Raw genomic sequence first — 11,972 nt, 5'->3', positions numbered from 1 at the left:
ACTGTGACCTTGGGGAAGTCTCCTTGCTGCCACTCTTAACCTCCAAGGGCCGGGCAGAGGGAGGAAGAAATAGGACACGGTGAGTCGTTACATAACTTACCTAAAATGGGACTCTCAGAGGTGAGTGTGTGGCTGTGACCCTCAAATGTGACCTGGTTTAATTTCCTCACTCTCCTGTCCCTCTTTCCGAGACTACCATTGTCCTTGGGAGTCTACCTGCCCACCTGCTCTTGGTACCAGCATCAGGGATGGTGCAGATACCCTCCAGGGAAAGGGGGATCCGTGAGGGCCAGTCATGCTTTCTGGATTTAGAATACGCAAAAAATTGCCCTGGCCCCGCGGGCTCCGTTGGCTGGAGCAGCACATGGACATGCCAAGGTTGTGGGTTCGATCCTCTGTTAGGGCACATACAAGGAACAACCAATGAAGGCATAAGAAACTGGAGCAACAAATCAATGTCTCTCTCTTTCTCTTTACGTCCTCTTGTATCTCTAACATCAATAAAAAAACAAAATATGCAAAAAATATATAGCTGTAGAGGCTATTTAAGGAATGGAATTGGGGTCAGTGACCTTTTTGGGGTACAAACTCAAAGAAACTCAAAATCATGTCCCTAGTATTTCTCAACCTTTAATGTACATGTGAGTTGTCTGGAGGTCTTGTTACAATAAAGATTCCGGCCCTGGCTGGCGTGACTCGGTTGGAGTGTTGCCCAGGAATGGAAGGGTCTCCGGTTCCATTTCAGGTCAGAGCACAAGCCCGCGTTGTGGGCTCGATCTCCGGTTGGGGCATGTGCCGAACGTAGCCGACCAGAGTTTCTCTCTTGCATCGACGTTTCTCTCTTTCTCTTGGTCTCTTTTCTCTCTCTCTCCGCACCCCTCCATCCTGCTCCCCCGCTCCTCTATCTCAGATGAGAATAAAATAAACCTTTAAAAAAAATTCTGATGTGTTGGATCTGAGAGTCTCTATTTCCAAGAAGCTCCTAGTTGCTGCTGCATCCGCTGGTCGGAGTTCATAGTTACAGGAAGCCAGATTTCTGTAGAGGACAAAACTCTGTGAACTGTCTTCAGAAGGTCTTAGTGTAGCAGAGAGAAAACATAAAGAAATAAATAAAAGACATTTGAAAGAAAGTTGATGAGATAATTTTGGATTTTCCAAAGCCTTGGAGTTGAGAGTGTTACTTTTATTTATTTATTTAGTTTTTATTTATTGATTTTAGAGAGAACCATTGATTTGTTGTTCCACTTATGGATGCATTCATTGGTTGCCTCCTGTATGTGCCCTGACCAAGGATTGAACCCATAACCTTCACAACCCTGAGAGCACCATTTTAACTACTTTATTTTTACTTAAAAAAATGATCATTATTATTATTTTATCTGACCCGAGCACATTTTTTCATTGCTTTTTAGACAGTTAGGAGGGGGAGTGGGTAGAGGGGGAGAGAGAGAGAGAGGCGGATGCGAGAGAAACATCGGCCTCCATACGCCCTGACCAGGGTTTGAACCTGCAACCTTTCATTCCATGGGATGATGCTTCAACCAACTGAGCCACACCAGCCAGGACCATTTTAACTATTTTGAAGTGTACAATTCAGAGACATTAAATACATTGGCAATGGTGTGCAACTATCACCGCTACCCGCTCCTAGAATTTTTTTCATCATCCCAAAAGGAGGCCCCATGTCCATGAAGAAAGTCATTTTCCATTTCCCCCTCCCCAGCCCCTGGTAACCACCAATCTACTTTCTCTCTCTATGAACTCGTTGATTCTGGATAGTCCATAGGAATGAAGTCATATAATATGCGACCTCCTACGTCTGGCTCACTTAATACAATGTCCTCAAGGTCCATTCATGTTGTAGCCTGTGTCAGAATTTCCTTCCTTTTCATGACTGGATAATATTCCATTGTACGTCCTGGCATGGTTTTGAGCAGGGGAGGGATGGAGTCAGATCCACGTTAAGGAAGCTCCTTCAGGGTGAACCAAGGGAGGAAGCCCCAGGGGGTGGGAGGGAACTGGCAGGAGGCTGAACCATGGCTTCCGGGGGGCCTCGGTAGGGACCGCGGGCATGTTTGAGGGGGGTGGGGGTGAGCAGCAGAGGTTCTAAGGAAGGGGAGAGGAAGAGGATGATGCTAGCCTGGACGCTCTGTGGGTTAGATGTGAGCTTCCCCAAGTGACGTACTGGCTGACCTTCCAAACCTGGGTCACCGGAGAGGAAAGGCAAGTTTCTAGGAATTCAAATGGGGGGAAGCCGAGTTATGACTTTCTATTTCCTACATCCCCTTTCAAGAAAGCCCTTCTTTCTGGTGGGAAGAAGGAGAATTAACAATTTGGGAGACTTCCGTAGCTCATCACTGTTCCTGGGAATAGAGGAATGAATCTACTCTAGCCCTTGACTTCAAGGGTCTCAGAGTCTAAAGATAATTTTCTATGACAGACCAATCAAGAAACACAGACAATGCTACCTGAAACTTCTTTTTTCTCACCAACAAAATGTGAATATTTGATTAGAAAAATACCATACTTTAATTTTAACATATTTTGGTCTTGAGAAGTGGAAAAAAATATAAGGGGTTTTAATACATTTTATAAATTATTTATTTATTTGTGTATTAATCCTCAGCCCTAGCTGGTGTGGCTCAGTGGACTGCGCGCCAGCCTGTGAACCAAAGGGCTGCTGGTTCGATTCCCAGTCAGGGCACACGCCTGCGTCGTGGGCCAGGTCCCCAGTTGGGGCATGTGAGAAGCAACCACACATTTATGTTTCTCTCCCTCTCTTTCTCCCTCCTTTCTCCTCTTTCTAAAAATAAATAAATAAAATTTTTAAAAAGAAATCCTCACCCGAGGGCATGCTCATTGATTTTAGAAAGAGAGAAAGAGAAAGAGAGAGAAGGAAGGGAACACTGATGTGAGAAAGAAACATTGTCCTAGGTACATGCTTTGATTCGGAATCGAACCCATGACCTTTCAGTTTATGGGACGACTGAGCCACGATGACCAGGGCTTTAATTTTATTTTTCTTTCTTTTTAAAAAGAATTTATTTATTTATTTTTTTAGAGGGGGGCGAGGGAGAAAGAGATGGGGAGAAATATTGATCGGTTGCCTCTCACACGCCCCCAACTAGGGGGACCTGGCCGGTCCTGGCCCGCCACGCAACCCAGACATATGCCCTGACTGGGAATCAAACTGGTGACCTTTCAGTTTGCAGACGGGCGCTCAATCCACTGAGTCGTACCAGCCAGGGCTAATTTTATTTTTCAACTACAGGTTACATTCAATCTTATTTTGTATTAGTTTTAGGTGTACAGCATGGTGGTTAGACAATCATATACTTTACACAATGTTCACCCTGATATTTCCAGTACCACCTGGCACCATGCATAGTGATTACACTGTTACTGACTACATCCCCTCTGCTGTCCTTTACATCCCCGTGACTGTCTGTAACTACCAATCTGTACTTCTTAATCCCTTCGCCTTTTTCACTGAGCCCCCCAACCTCCTTCCCATCTGGCAACCAAAGGTGATCTTCACCAAAATGACGTATTGGTTTGCTTCTGCGAGAGACAGAATATTAGAAAAAGCTCTTAGTGTTGAAAGAGACATAAAACTCAGCTCAACTTAAAGAATCTAGGGGTTAGTATAAAATAGTGTAGCGCCGTCTTTCCAAACTGTTGGAAAATAGTTTGGTGGTTCCTCAAAAGTTATGCATAGAATTTACCATACGACCCCAAATTTCCGTTCCTAGGTACATACCCTAAAGAAAGAACAGATGTTCACACAAAAACTTGTAGCTTGGCTGGGTGGCTCACTTGGTTAGAGCACCGTCCCGTAAACTAAGGTTGTGGGTTTGATCCCAGGTCAGGGCACACGCCTGGATTGTGGGCCAGGTCCTTGGTTGTGGGCAAGTGAGAAGCAACTGATCATGTTACGTTTCTTTCCCTCTCTTTCTCCCTCTCTCCCCATCTCTCTAAAATAAATAAAGAAAAAAATTTTTTAAAGGTTAATTTGTGGTATGTGAATTACATCTGAATTTAAAAAATTATATATGAGCCCTGACTGGTATGGCTCAGTCGGTTGGACATTATCCCGCAGACCAAAAGGTTGCAGGTTCTACTCCTGGTCAGGGCACATGCCTGGGTTTTAGGCTCGGTCTCTGGTTGGGGGTGTGCGAGAAGCAACCAATTGATGTTTTCCTTGCACATCGATGTTTCTCTCCCTTACTTTCTCCCTCCCTTCCCCCTCTCAAATAAATAAATAAATAAAATCTTTTTAAAAAATTTAAAACATTGTACGTGAAAAAGCGAGGTCCAGAGATTGTCCCTGCTACAGGCACAGCTGACTTCGATAGGCAACCTTGCCCTCAGGAATCTCTATTGTGTGACCTCCGTAGCCCAGCTGGAACATGATAAAGGTGAATTTCCAACCTCAGATATGCCTGGCTCCCAGTTCAAGCTGCTACACCGTTACTAACCCACCAGGAGACGCTTCCAGTTTGAAAGAAGGGTAAACTGAGGCCCAGAGAAGTCAAGCCACCTGCAGGCGATCGTAGAGCACCTCCAAGCTGTCAACGACAGCTGGTTGCTGCCCGCACTGCACAGGGGCCCCACTGTCCTGAGGCCGCAGCCATGCCCTCACGGGGGCCGGCACACAAGGGTTGTGAAACTTCCTGCCCCGCTGTGTGCTCACTGTCTCTGACCTCAGAGCCTGGCCCCGCCCCCTTTGGGGCATTCAGGGTACAGGGACAGTCAGATCAATCCCAGCCCTCCAGGCTCCCACCACTGCTGCCCTGACCAACCAGGAAGGCTCAGCTACTTGCTGGTGATATCAAAGCTTCGCACGCCCTAGCCAGGTAGCTCATTTGGTTAGAGCGCTGTCCCTATACACCAAGGTTGCAGTTTCAATCCCCAGTCAGGCACATACAAGAATCAGCCAATGAGCCTTGGTTAGTGTGGCTCACTGGGTTGAGCACCAGCCTGTGAAGCAAGGGGTCGCTGGTTTGATTCCCAGTCAGGGCACATGCCTGGGTTGTGGGCCAGGTCCCTGCTGGGGGACGTGCAAGAGGCAACCACACATTGATGTTTCTCTCCCTCCCTTCCCCTCTAGGACCAATGAGGAAAATTGAATGTGGGAGGTGGGGAGGCGGGTAGGAAAGGGGAGAGGAATGGGAGGGGGGGAAATGGGGACAACCTCAATTGAACAATTAGAAAATTAGTAAGTGGAGAGCCGAGGATGGGAGAAGACCTGAGGGTCTGAGTAGTATTCCCAGCTTCCTCTCTTCTCGCCTCCGCGCCTCGCTCTCACGGCCTGCCCGCCCTGCCGCCTGCTCGCCCCCAGAGCATCTTCCTCCATGGCCGCCTCAGCGAGTTCCCACTTGCACAAAGGCATCAAGCAGGTGCACATGTCCCTGCCTCAGGGCGACAAAGTCCAAGCCATGTATATCTGGATCGACGGTACTGGAGAAGGACTGTGATGCAAGACCCGGACCCTGGACAGTGAGCCCAAGTGCGTAGAAGAGGTGCCCGAGTGGAATTTTGATGGCTCTAGTACTTTACAGTCTGAAGGCTCCAACACTGACATGTATCTTGTTCCTGCTACCATGTTTCGGGACCCTTTCCGCAAGGACCCCAACAAGCTGGTGTTCTGTGAAGTCCTAAAGTACAACCGAAAGCCCGCAGAGACCAATTTAAGGTACACCTGTAAAAGGATAATGGACATGGGGAGCAATCAGCACCCTTGGTTTGGAATGGAGCAGGAATATACTCTCATGGGCACAGATGGACACCCTTTTGGTTGGCCTTCTAATGGCTTCCCTGGGCCCCAAGGTCCGTACTACTGTGGCGTGGGAGCAGACAGAGCCTACGGCAGGGACATTGTGGAGGCTCGTTACCGAGGCTGCTTGTACGCTGGCATCAAGATCGCGGGGACAAATGCCGAGGTCATGCCCGCCCAGTGGGAATTCCAGATTGGACCCTGTGAAGGAATCGAGATGGGAGATCACCTCTGGGTGGCCCGGTTCATCTTGCACCGAGTGCGCGAAGACTTTGGAGTGATAGCAACCTTTGACCCCAAGCCAAATCCCGGGAACTGGAATGGTGCAGGCTGCCACACCAACCTCAGCACCAAGGCCACGCGAGAGGAGAACAGCCTGAAGTACAGTGAAGAGCACGTCGAGAGGCTGAGCAAGCGGTACCGGTACCACATCCGAGCCCACGGTCCCCACGGGGGCCGGGGCAATGCCCGACGCCTCCCTGGATTCCACGAGACCTCCACCATCAACGACTTTTCTGCCGGCGTGGCCGACCGCAGCGCTAGCATCCGCATTCCCCGGGCTGTTGGCCAGGAGAAGAAGGGTTACTTTGAAGCCCGGTGTCCCTCTGCTCACTGTGACCCCTATGGGGTGACAGAGGCCCTCATCCGCATGTGTCTTCTTAACGAAACTGGCGAGGCGCCCTTCCAGTACAACAACTACGTGGACTAGACTCGCAGCCACTGAACCCCTTCTAATTCTTCATCCCGCTCCCACTCTCGCTCCCTCTCAATTGTCGTAATAGCCGTAACTCAAAGGGCAGAACATCAAGGTCTTTTTTTATTCCTCCTGCCCAGTTAATATCTCTTGCTTTTTTTGGCCAGGTTACAGGGGTCTTAATCTCTTCACATGCACACACCCTTTTTCTCCCCCATCACTGAAGCTTTCTAGGGTGTTAGTGGGGAAAGGGGCGGGGAAACATAACCACTGCTTCACCTAATCAGGTGTTTGTGCAACAGGCGTTAGCTCTCCAGACAGTGAGCATAGTGTTTGCGAAGGGAGGGAAGGACCTTTTTCTTCTTTGAGGTAGCTGAGGGGGGTGGGGGGTGCTGGGCTTACTCTGTGGTTAGGTTAGATATTCCCTCTTGGTGAAAGTTCCATTTTAAAAAGCCTATAAGCAGATTTCTAGTGGAAGAGAATTAGGAGCGAGGGGAGCACGAGAGTCAGGCGGGAAGACGCCCCTCACTGTGCTGTGCTTCCCGGCCTGGGGCATTGAAGACGAGCTCCAATGGGAGGGAGAGCTCTACCTTAGAAGAAAAAGCTCTCATTCCTTGGTCCTCCATGTATAACGCAAATCAAAGAGTAGTATTTTTATATTTCAATGCAAAAACGAAAAAATTATATATATGGGTGTGCAGATATGTGTGCTTTTTCTAAAGGAGAGAAGCCATTCCGGTCACCAGGAGCCAAATTTGAGGCGAGTTGTCTGGATAGTAAAAGGCTCCCTTTGAGTTGGGGGTGAGGGTGGAGATGCTTGAAAAGTCAGCTGCCGGGCCATTAGACCCTCACTGCCATTTGAGGGTTACTCCGTGCCCTGCCCGCCCTGCGGGAGGGGGTGGGCGCTGGTCGGTCAGCAGGAAGAAGCCTGTGTGGCGGCAGCAGTCACCCAAGCCCCCTGGCTTTGGTGTAAAGACACGTATCGCAGGGGTTTAGAAATAGGAGTTGGCTGGTCAACTTGAGCATGCATGTTACTGACAGGGGGTGTTGGGATCTTTCTGGGAGACAGCATGTCACTAAAGCAGGCCTTTTGATATATTAAACATTTTTTAAAAAGCAAAAGAAGTCTAGATTTTAATCATATTTGTAGGGATTTGAAGACTTTGTTTTATAGAATTGCTTGTTTGCTTCCACTGCCTCCTTCCCATCTCTTGCTTTTAGCAGGGAGCGGGCAGGACTCGGGTCAAACACGTGTAATTTTGTATCGTGGTGTCTGTTCTGAGTGAAATATTCCTTCGTTAAGATTCCGAGTTGTTTTTTTTTTCTTTTATAATAAAAAATAAATCCCACCTTCATCTCTAAAAAAAAAAAAATTAATAAATGAATTTGTGGACCAAAAAAAAAAAAAAATCAACTAGTGAATGCATCAATACGTGGGACAACAAATTGATGTTTCTCTCTTTCCCCTCCTCTCTCTCAAGAAAATCAATAAATAAAGTACTGTTAAAAAGAATTAAGCTAAGAAGACATAAATGAGTGAAACAACAAATTATTGTTTCATTTCCTCTCTCTCTCTCTCAAATCAATAAATAACAAAGAAAAAAACTTCGCAGTACGAGGGAGAAGGGCTTGTGAAGAGCACCCACGTCCCTAACATCTCAGACGAGGCCGTGGCTGCCTGTTACAAGCTCTCCTGGAACTCACACAGAACGTGGCACGCTATGAAGTGACACATCGTCCTTGCCCAAGTAGCCCCGCACCACCGGGACTGAACCTCCAGGCTGATAAACTCGGGCTTTACTACCCCAGAGAGCCGGGCGAGGCCTGAGCTGCCATGCGGCTCTGGGGACAGGGGGAGTGGAGGTGCCCCTTCTCCTCTCCTCAGGTTCCAGGACTCCCGGACGTCACCGACCTGACCTACCTAGACCCCACCGTCTATGTGCAGGTCTCCTTCCTCCTGTGGACAAGCCACTGAAAATCGCCCAGGTGGTGCGAACGGGTGACGTTTCGTGTGACTGCAAGAGAGATGGGGGCTCCCCAAAGTCACTGTGGAAGAGCAAGCGTGACCCTTCTTTGGAAGATGGGGTCATGCCTTCTGCTCTGCTGAGAAAGCTGGAGATGGAAGCCAGAAATTCCTGCCTAAAAAAAAAAAAATATGCTTCTTGATTTTAGAGAGAGAGGAAGGGGGAGAGAGAAAGATACATCGCTGTAAGAGGGAAGCATTGATTGGTTGCCTCCCATACGCACCTACAACCTAGGTATGTCCCCTGATGGTGAATAGAACCTGCCGCCGTTCGGTGTATAGGACAAGGCTCCAACCCACGGAGCCACACTGACCCGCGTAGCCAGCCAGGACTTGGCCCAGCCCAAGGACCTGTACCTGGAGGGCAGCCTCTCTTCTCTCTGCCTCCGGGGTCTGGATCCTGGCTTTGCTGGAGTGGCTCGTCCTCACAGAGGAGGCTGGGGCTGGAGCAAAGGTCACAGTCCGTTGGGACTGCATCCACGTGGCCCATGCCCCAGAGACTCCTGTGGTCGCCCTGCCCATCAAGCTCCCCTCCGTGGTGCTACTGTGGCTGCTGTGGCATCTTCAGAGTAGCTGCCCCAGGATGGCCCCCTGCGGTGTGCGGTCTGTGGTGTGCGGTGTGTGGTATGTGGTGTGCAGTGTGTGAATCATTTTGAACTGTGGGCTCAAGAGCAACTTCTGCTCCTCCCTTAACTACCTAGAAGAACTTGAATCAGGGGCCTTGCCCACAAGTAGAAATTATCAGAGATAACATTTTCCCTTATCTACATACAGGCAGGACAGACTTTTATGCACTAAGCACCTGCTCTTCTCAACATCCTGCAACGACCCTTTAGAGCTCCTAAGGCCCCTTGCCGGTCGCTAGCTCAGGCTGTCTTACCCACCCGCGCTCCCTTTCCATCCCTGAACCCCTCCTGCACGCAGGGTCCCCGAGTCTCTTGTGCATGCCGGCTTCCCATATACGTGTGTATTAAATTTAGTTATTTTCTCTTGCTCATTTGTCTCACATCTATTTGATTGTTAGACGAGCTGGGTGAACCTGAGGGCAGAGGAAAGCTTGCCCACCCTCACGCTGCACACCCACAAATCTGGCTCTGGCACTGCAGCCAGGCTGACGGGGAAAGATAAAACTGTGTCACAGCCCGTGTCGGGGGCCTGACGGAGCGTGTGGGAAATCCTGTCAGCAGCACGCTGAGTGAGTCCAGCCGCCAGCCAGCCATGTGACCCTAATCCAAAATGGTATCAAAGGCAAACTGTAATGGGAAAATAAGACTTAACGATCCTTTTAGGCCCTGGTTGGTGTGGCTCAGTGGATTGAGTGCGGGCCTGCGAACCAAAGGGTCGCCAGTTCAAGTCCCAGCCAGGGCACGTGCCTGGGTTGCGGGTCAGGCCTCCAGCAGGGGGCGCGCGAGAGACAATCACACATTGATGTTTCTCTCCCTGTCTTTCTTCTTCTGTTCCCCTCTCTAAAAATAAATAAATAAAATCTTTTTTTTTTTTTTTAAAGAAGGAAAAGCTACAGGGATTTTTTTCCTGGAACCGTAAAGACTGAGATGCATGTAAGGTTTATAAATATCTAATTACTATTTGTACAGCTGAAACTCATACAATGTTGTATGTTAATTGTAACTGAAAAATAAATAAAAAAAAGAAGTACCCTCAATGAGCTCTCCTTTGGAAAAACAAAGGTCACCGGCAATGAGCTGAGGTCAGTGCAGGCTTTTGCAGACAAACGAAAGCAAGAAGCTGTTAAGAAGAGGGGCTGGCTCTGCTAAACCTCTGCTTCAGGTGACCCTCAGACATGGACTTGTTAGATTCTCTTCTTAGGAATTTTCTTTTTTAAAAAAATTTTTAAAAATGTGTTGATTTGAGAGAGAGAGAGAGAGACACTGATTTGTTATTCCACTCTATGCATCGCTTCTTGTACGTGCCGTGACCAGGATCAAACCAGCAACACTGGCGTGTTGTTATTGGGAAGATGCCGTGGCCATCTGAGCCACCTGGCCCGGGGAGGAAAGCTCAATTTCTGCCCCCCTCCCCGCTCCCTCCTGACAGGCCACAGAGCAAGTTGCATCCGGAGCACACAGTGCCATCATTCCTTGAGAAGAGAGCCCCATAAACACCCTTCTCCACCTCCGCCACCTGCTTCCTGCTGTCTCCCTCCACCCATTCATAGGCATAAAATGCACTGTCTGCCTCCCCCTTCCTCCCACTGTTTTGTCTCATTGGTGTAAAAAATGTAAAACAAAACAAAACAAAAATTTATAAAGTAACGGATGTGTGCCACTTAGATGCAAAACTGGAAACCTGATTCTGCATGTGTTTGGGAGTTGCTGGGGGTTGGGGGCGGGTGGGGATAGGGGACAGCTCTGGGAGAAAGGGGAGTGGCCGTAAGCATTGTCCTGCACAGACTGGGCTGCGCCCCTGGAGGCCACATTGTAGGGATGCAGAGGAGGGGGGCTGCTAACCCTTCTGCTCTTCGGGTCAGGGGCTTGCCTGTCAGTTTTTATGGAATGCAAAAGTAGGCTTTCGTTTTATTTTTAAATTTTCAGCTTAAATTGTAAAGTGTAAAAAAAAAACTACATCTTAAAAACAAAAAGAACAAAAATAAATAAACAAAATGAAACTGAGATGCAGTTTAAAAAACAGCATCGCAACATCTTATCCGAAATGTTCCTGATTCAGGCTTCCAATAGAAAGTGTCCTCACTTTATTAGAAAAACTCTCCCATGCAGCTGGATTTAGGAATAAATTTACTGATTGAAGTTAGTCTATAACCATCGGACACAGCACAGGCCGTACTGATTACGACCTTAGGCCCCACATGTAAATGTACTCCAGGGTTATCAAACTCACCTGGGCAGGTAGGCGTGGTGCGTTACTTGTTGAGCTAATTAAGGGTTAGGTTGCCTAGTTACTGGTAATTGAAAATCAATTTTCTTTTAAGACTCATTGCCCAGCTGTCAACTAGGGCAAGAGAATTTTTTTTCATTGGAGTTCTCGTGGATGAGGGTAATCCAATCTGAAATTCCTATGGGTCAATCAAGAGGACCCCTGCTTGGGCTTTTAAGACTGACCTCTGACCTCTGTCTCCGAGCACAGGCCGGGCCTGTGCCTGCAGAGGGCTTGCACTGCCGGTAGAGGGCGCTCCGACACCGCAAGAGAAAGCAAACCCGCGGTGGGTGCGGGCGCGAAACCACAGAAGTGTTGCCTCGTAAAAATTCAAGGGACTTCCGCACTGAGTAAATTTGAAAAAGTGAGAGAGAATAAAAATAGTCTCAAGGAACAACGGCGTTAGGTGCCAAGCAGAAAAGTAGCGAAGTTCAGATAACGTAATAAAACACTGGGAAATTCAAAGAATGCCATAGTTCTTTTAAGAAAAAAAACCCACAAAACCCTCACTAACTGATTACAGCCCGGTGATACCAGAGGAGGGCGAAACCAGGTGGCAAAGTCAGGTGCCGGCTTTGACCGTGACT

At 48.4% G+C, this 11,972-nt stretch overlaps 1 protein-coding gene across 1 annotated transcript; it reads left to right on the top strand.

Moving 5' to 3' along the window:
- Window positions 1-5,351: 5,351 nt before the first annotated feature.
- LOC129081587 (glutamine synthetase-like) lies at window positions 5,352-6,563 on the top strand. Its single transcript, XM_054587256.1, is given in 1 exon segment — window positions 5,352-6,563. A coding segment is annotated over 1 exon segment (1,131 nt). The 5' UTR covers window positions 5,352-5,354; the 3' UTR covers window positions 6,486-6,563.
- The last annotated feature ends 5,409 nt before the right edge of the window (window positions 6,564-11,972 follow it).

Source organism: Pteronotus mesoamericanus, unplaced genomic scaffold, assembly GCF_021234165.1.
Source record: "Pteronotus mesoamericanus isolate MK-2021 breed Mesoamerican mustached bat unplaced genomic scaffold, CSHL_Meso_final scaffold_1135, whole genome shotgun sequence".
NCBI classification, from domain to species: Eukaryota; Metazoa; Chordata; class Mammalia; order Chiroptera; family Mormoopidae; genus Pteronotus; species Pteronotus mesoamericanus.
The sequence above is the reverse complement of the archived record's forward strand: the minus strand, read 5'-3'. Positions and strand labels throughout refer to the sequence as shown.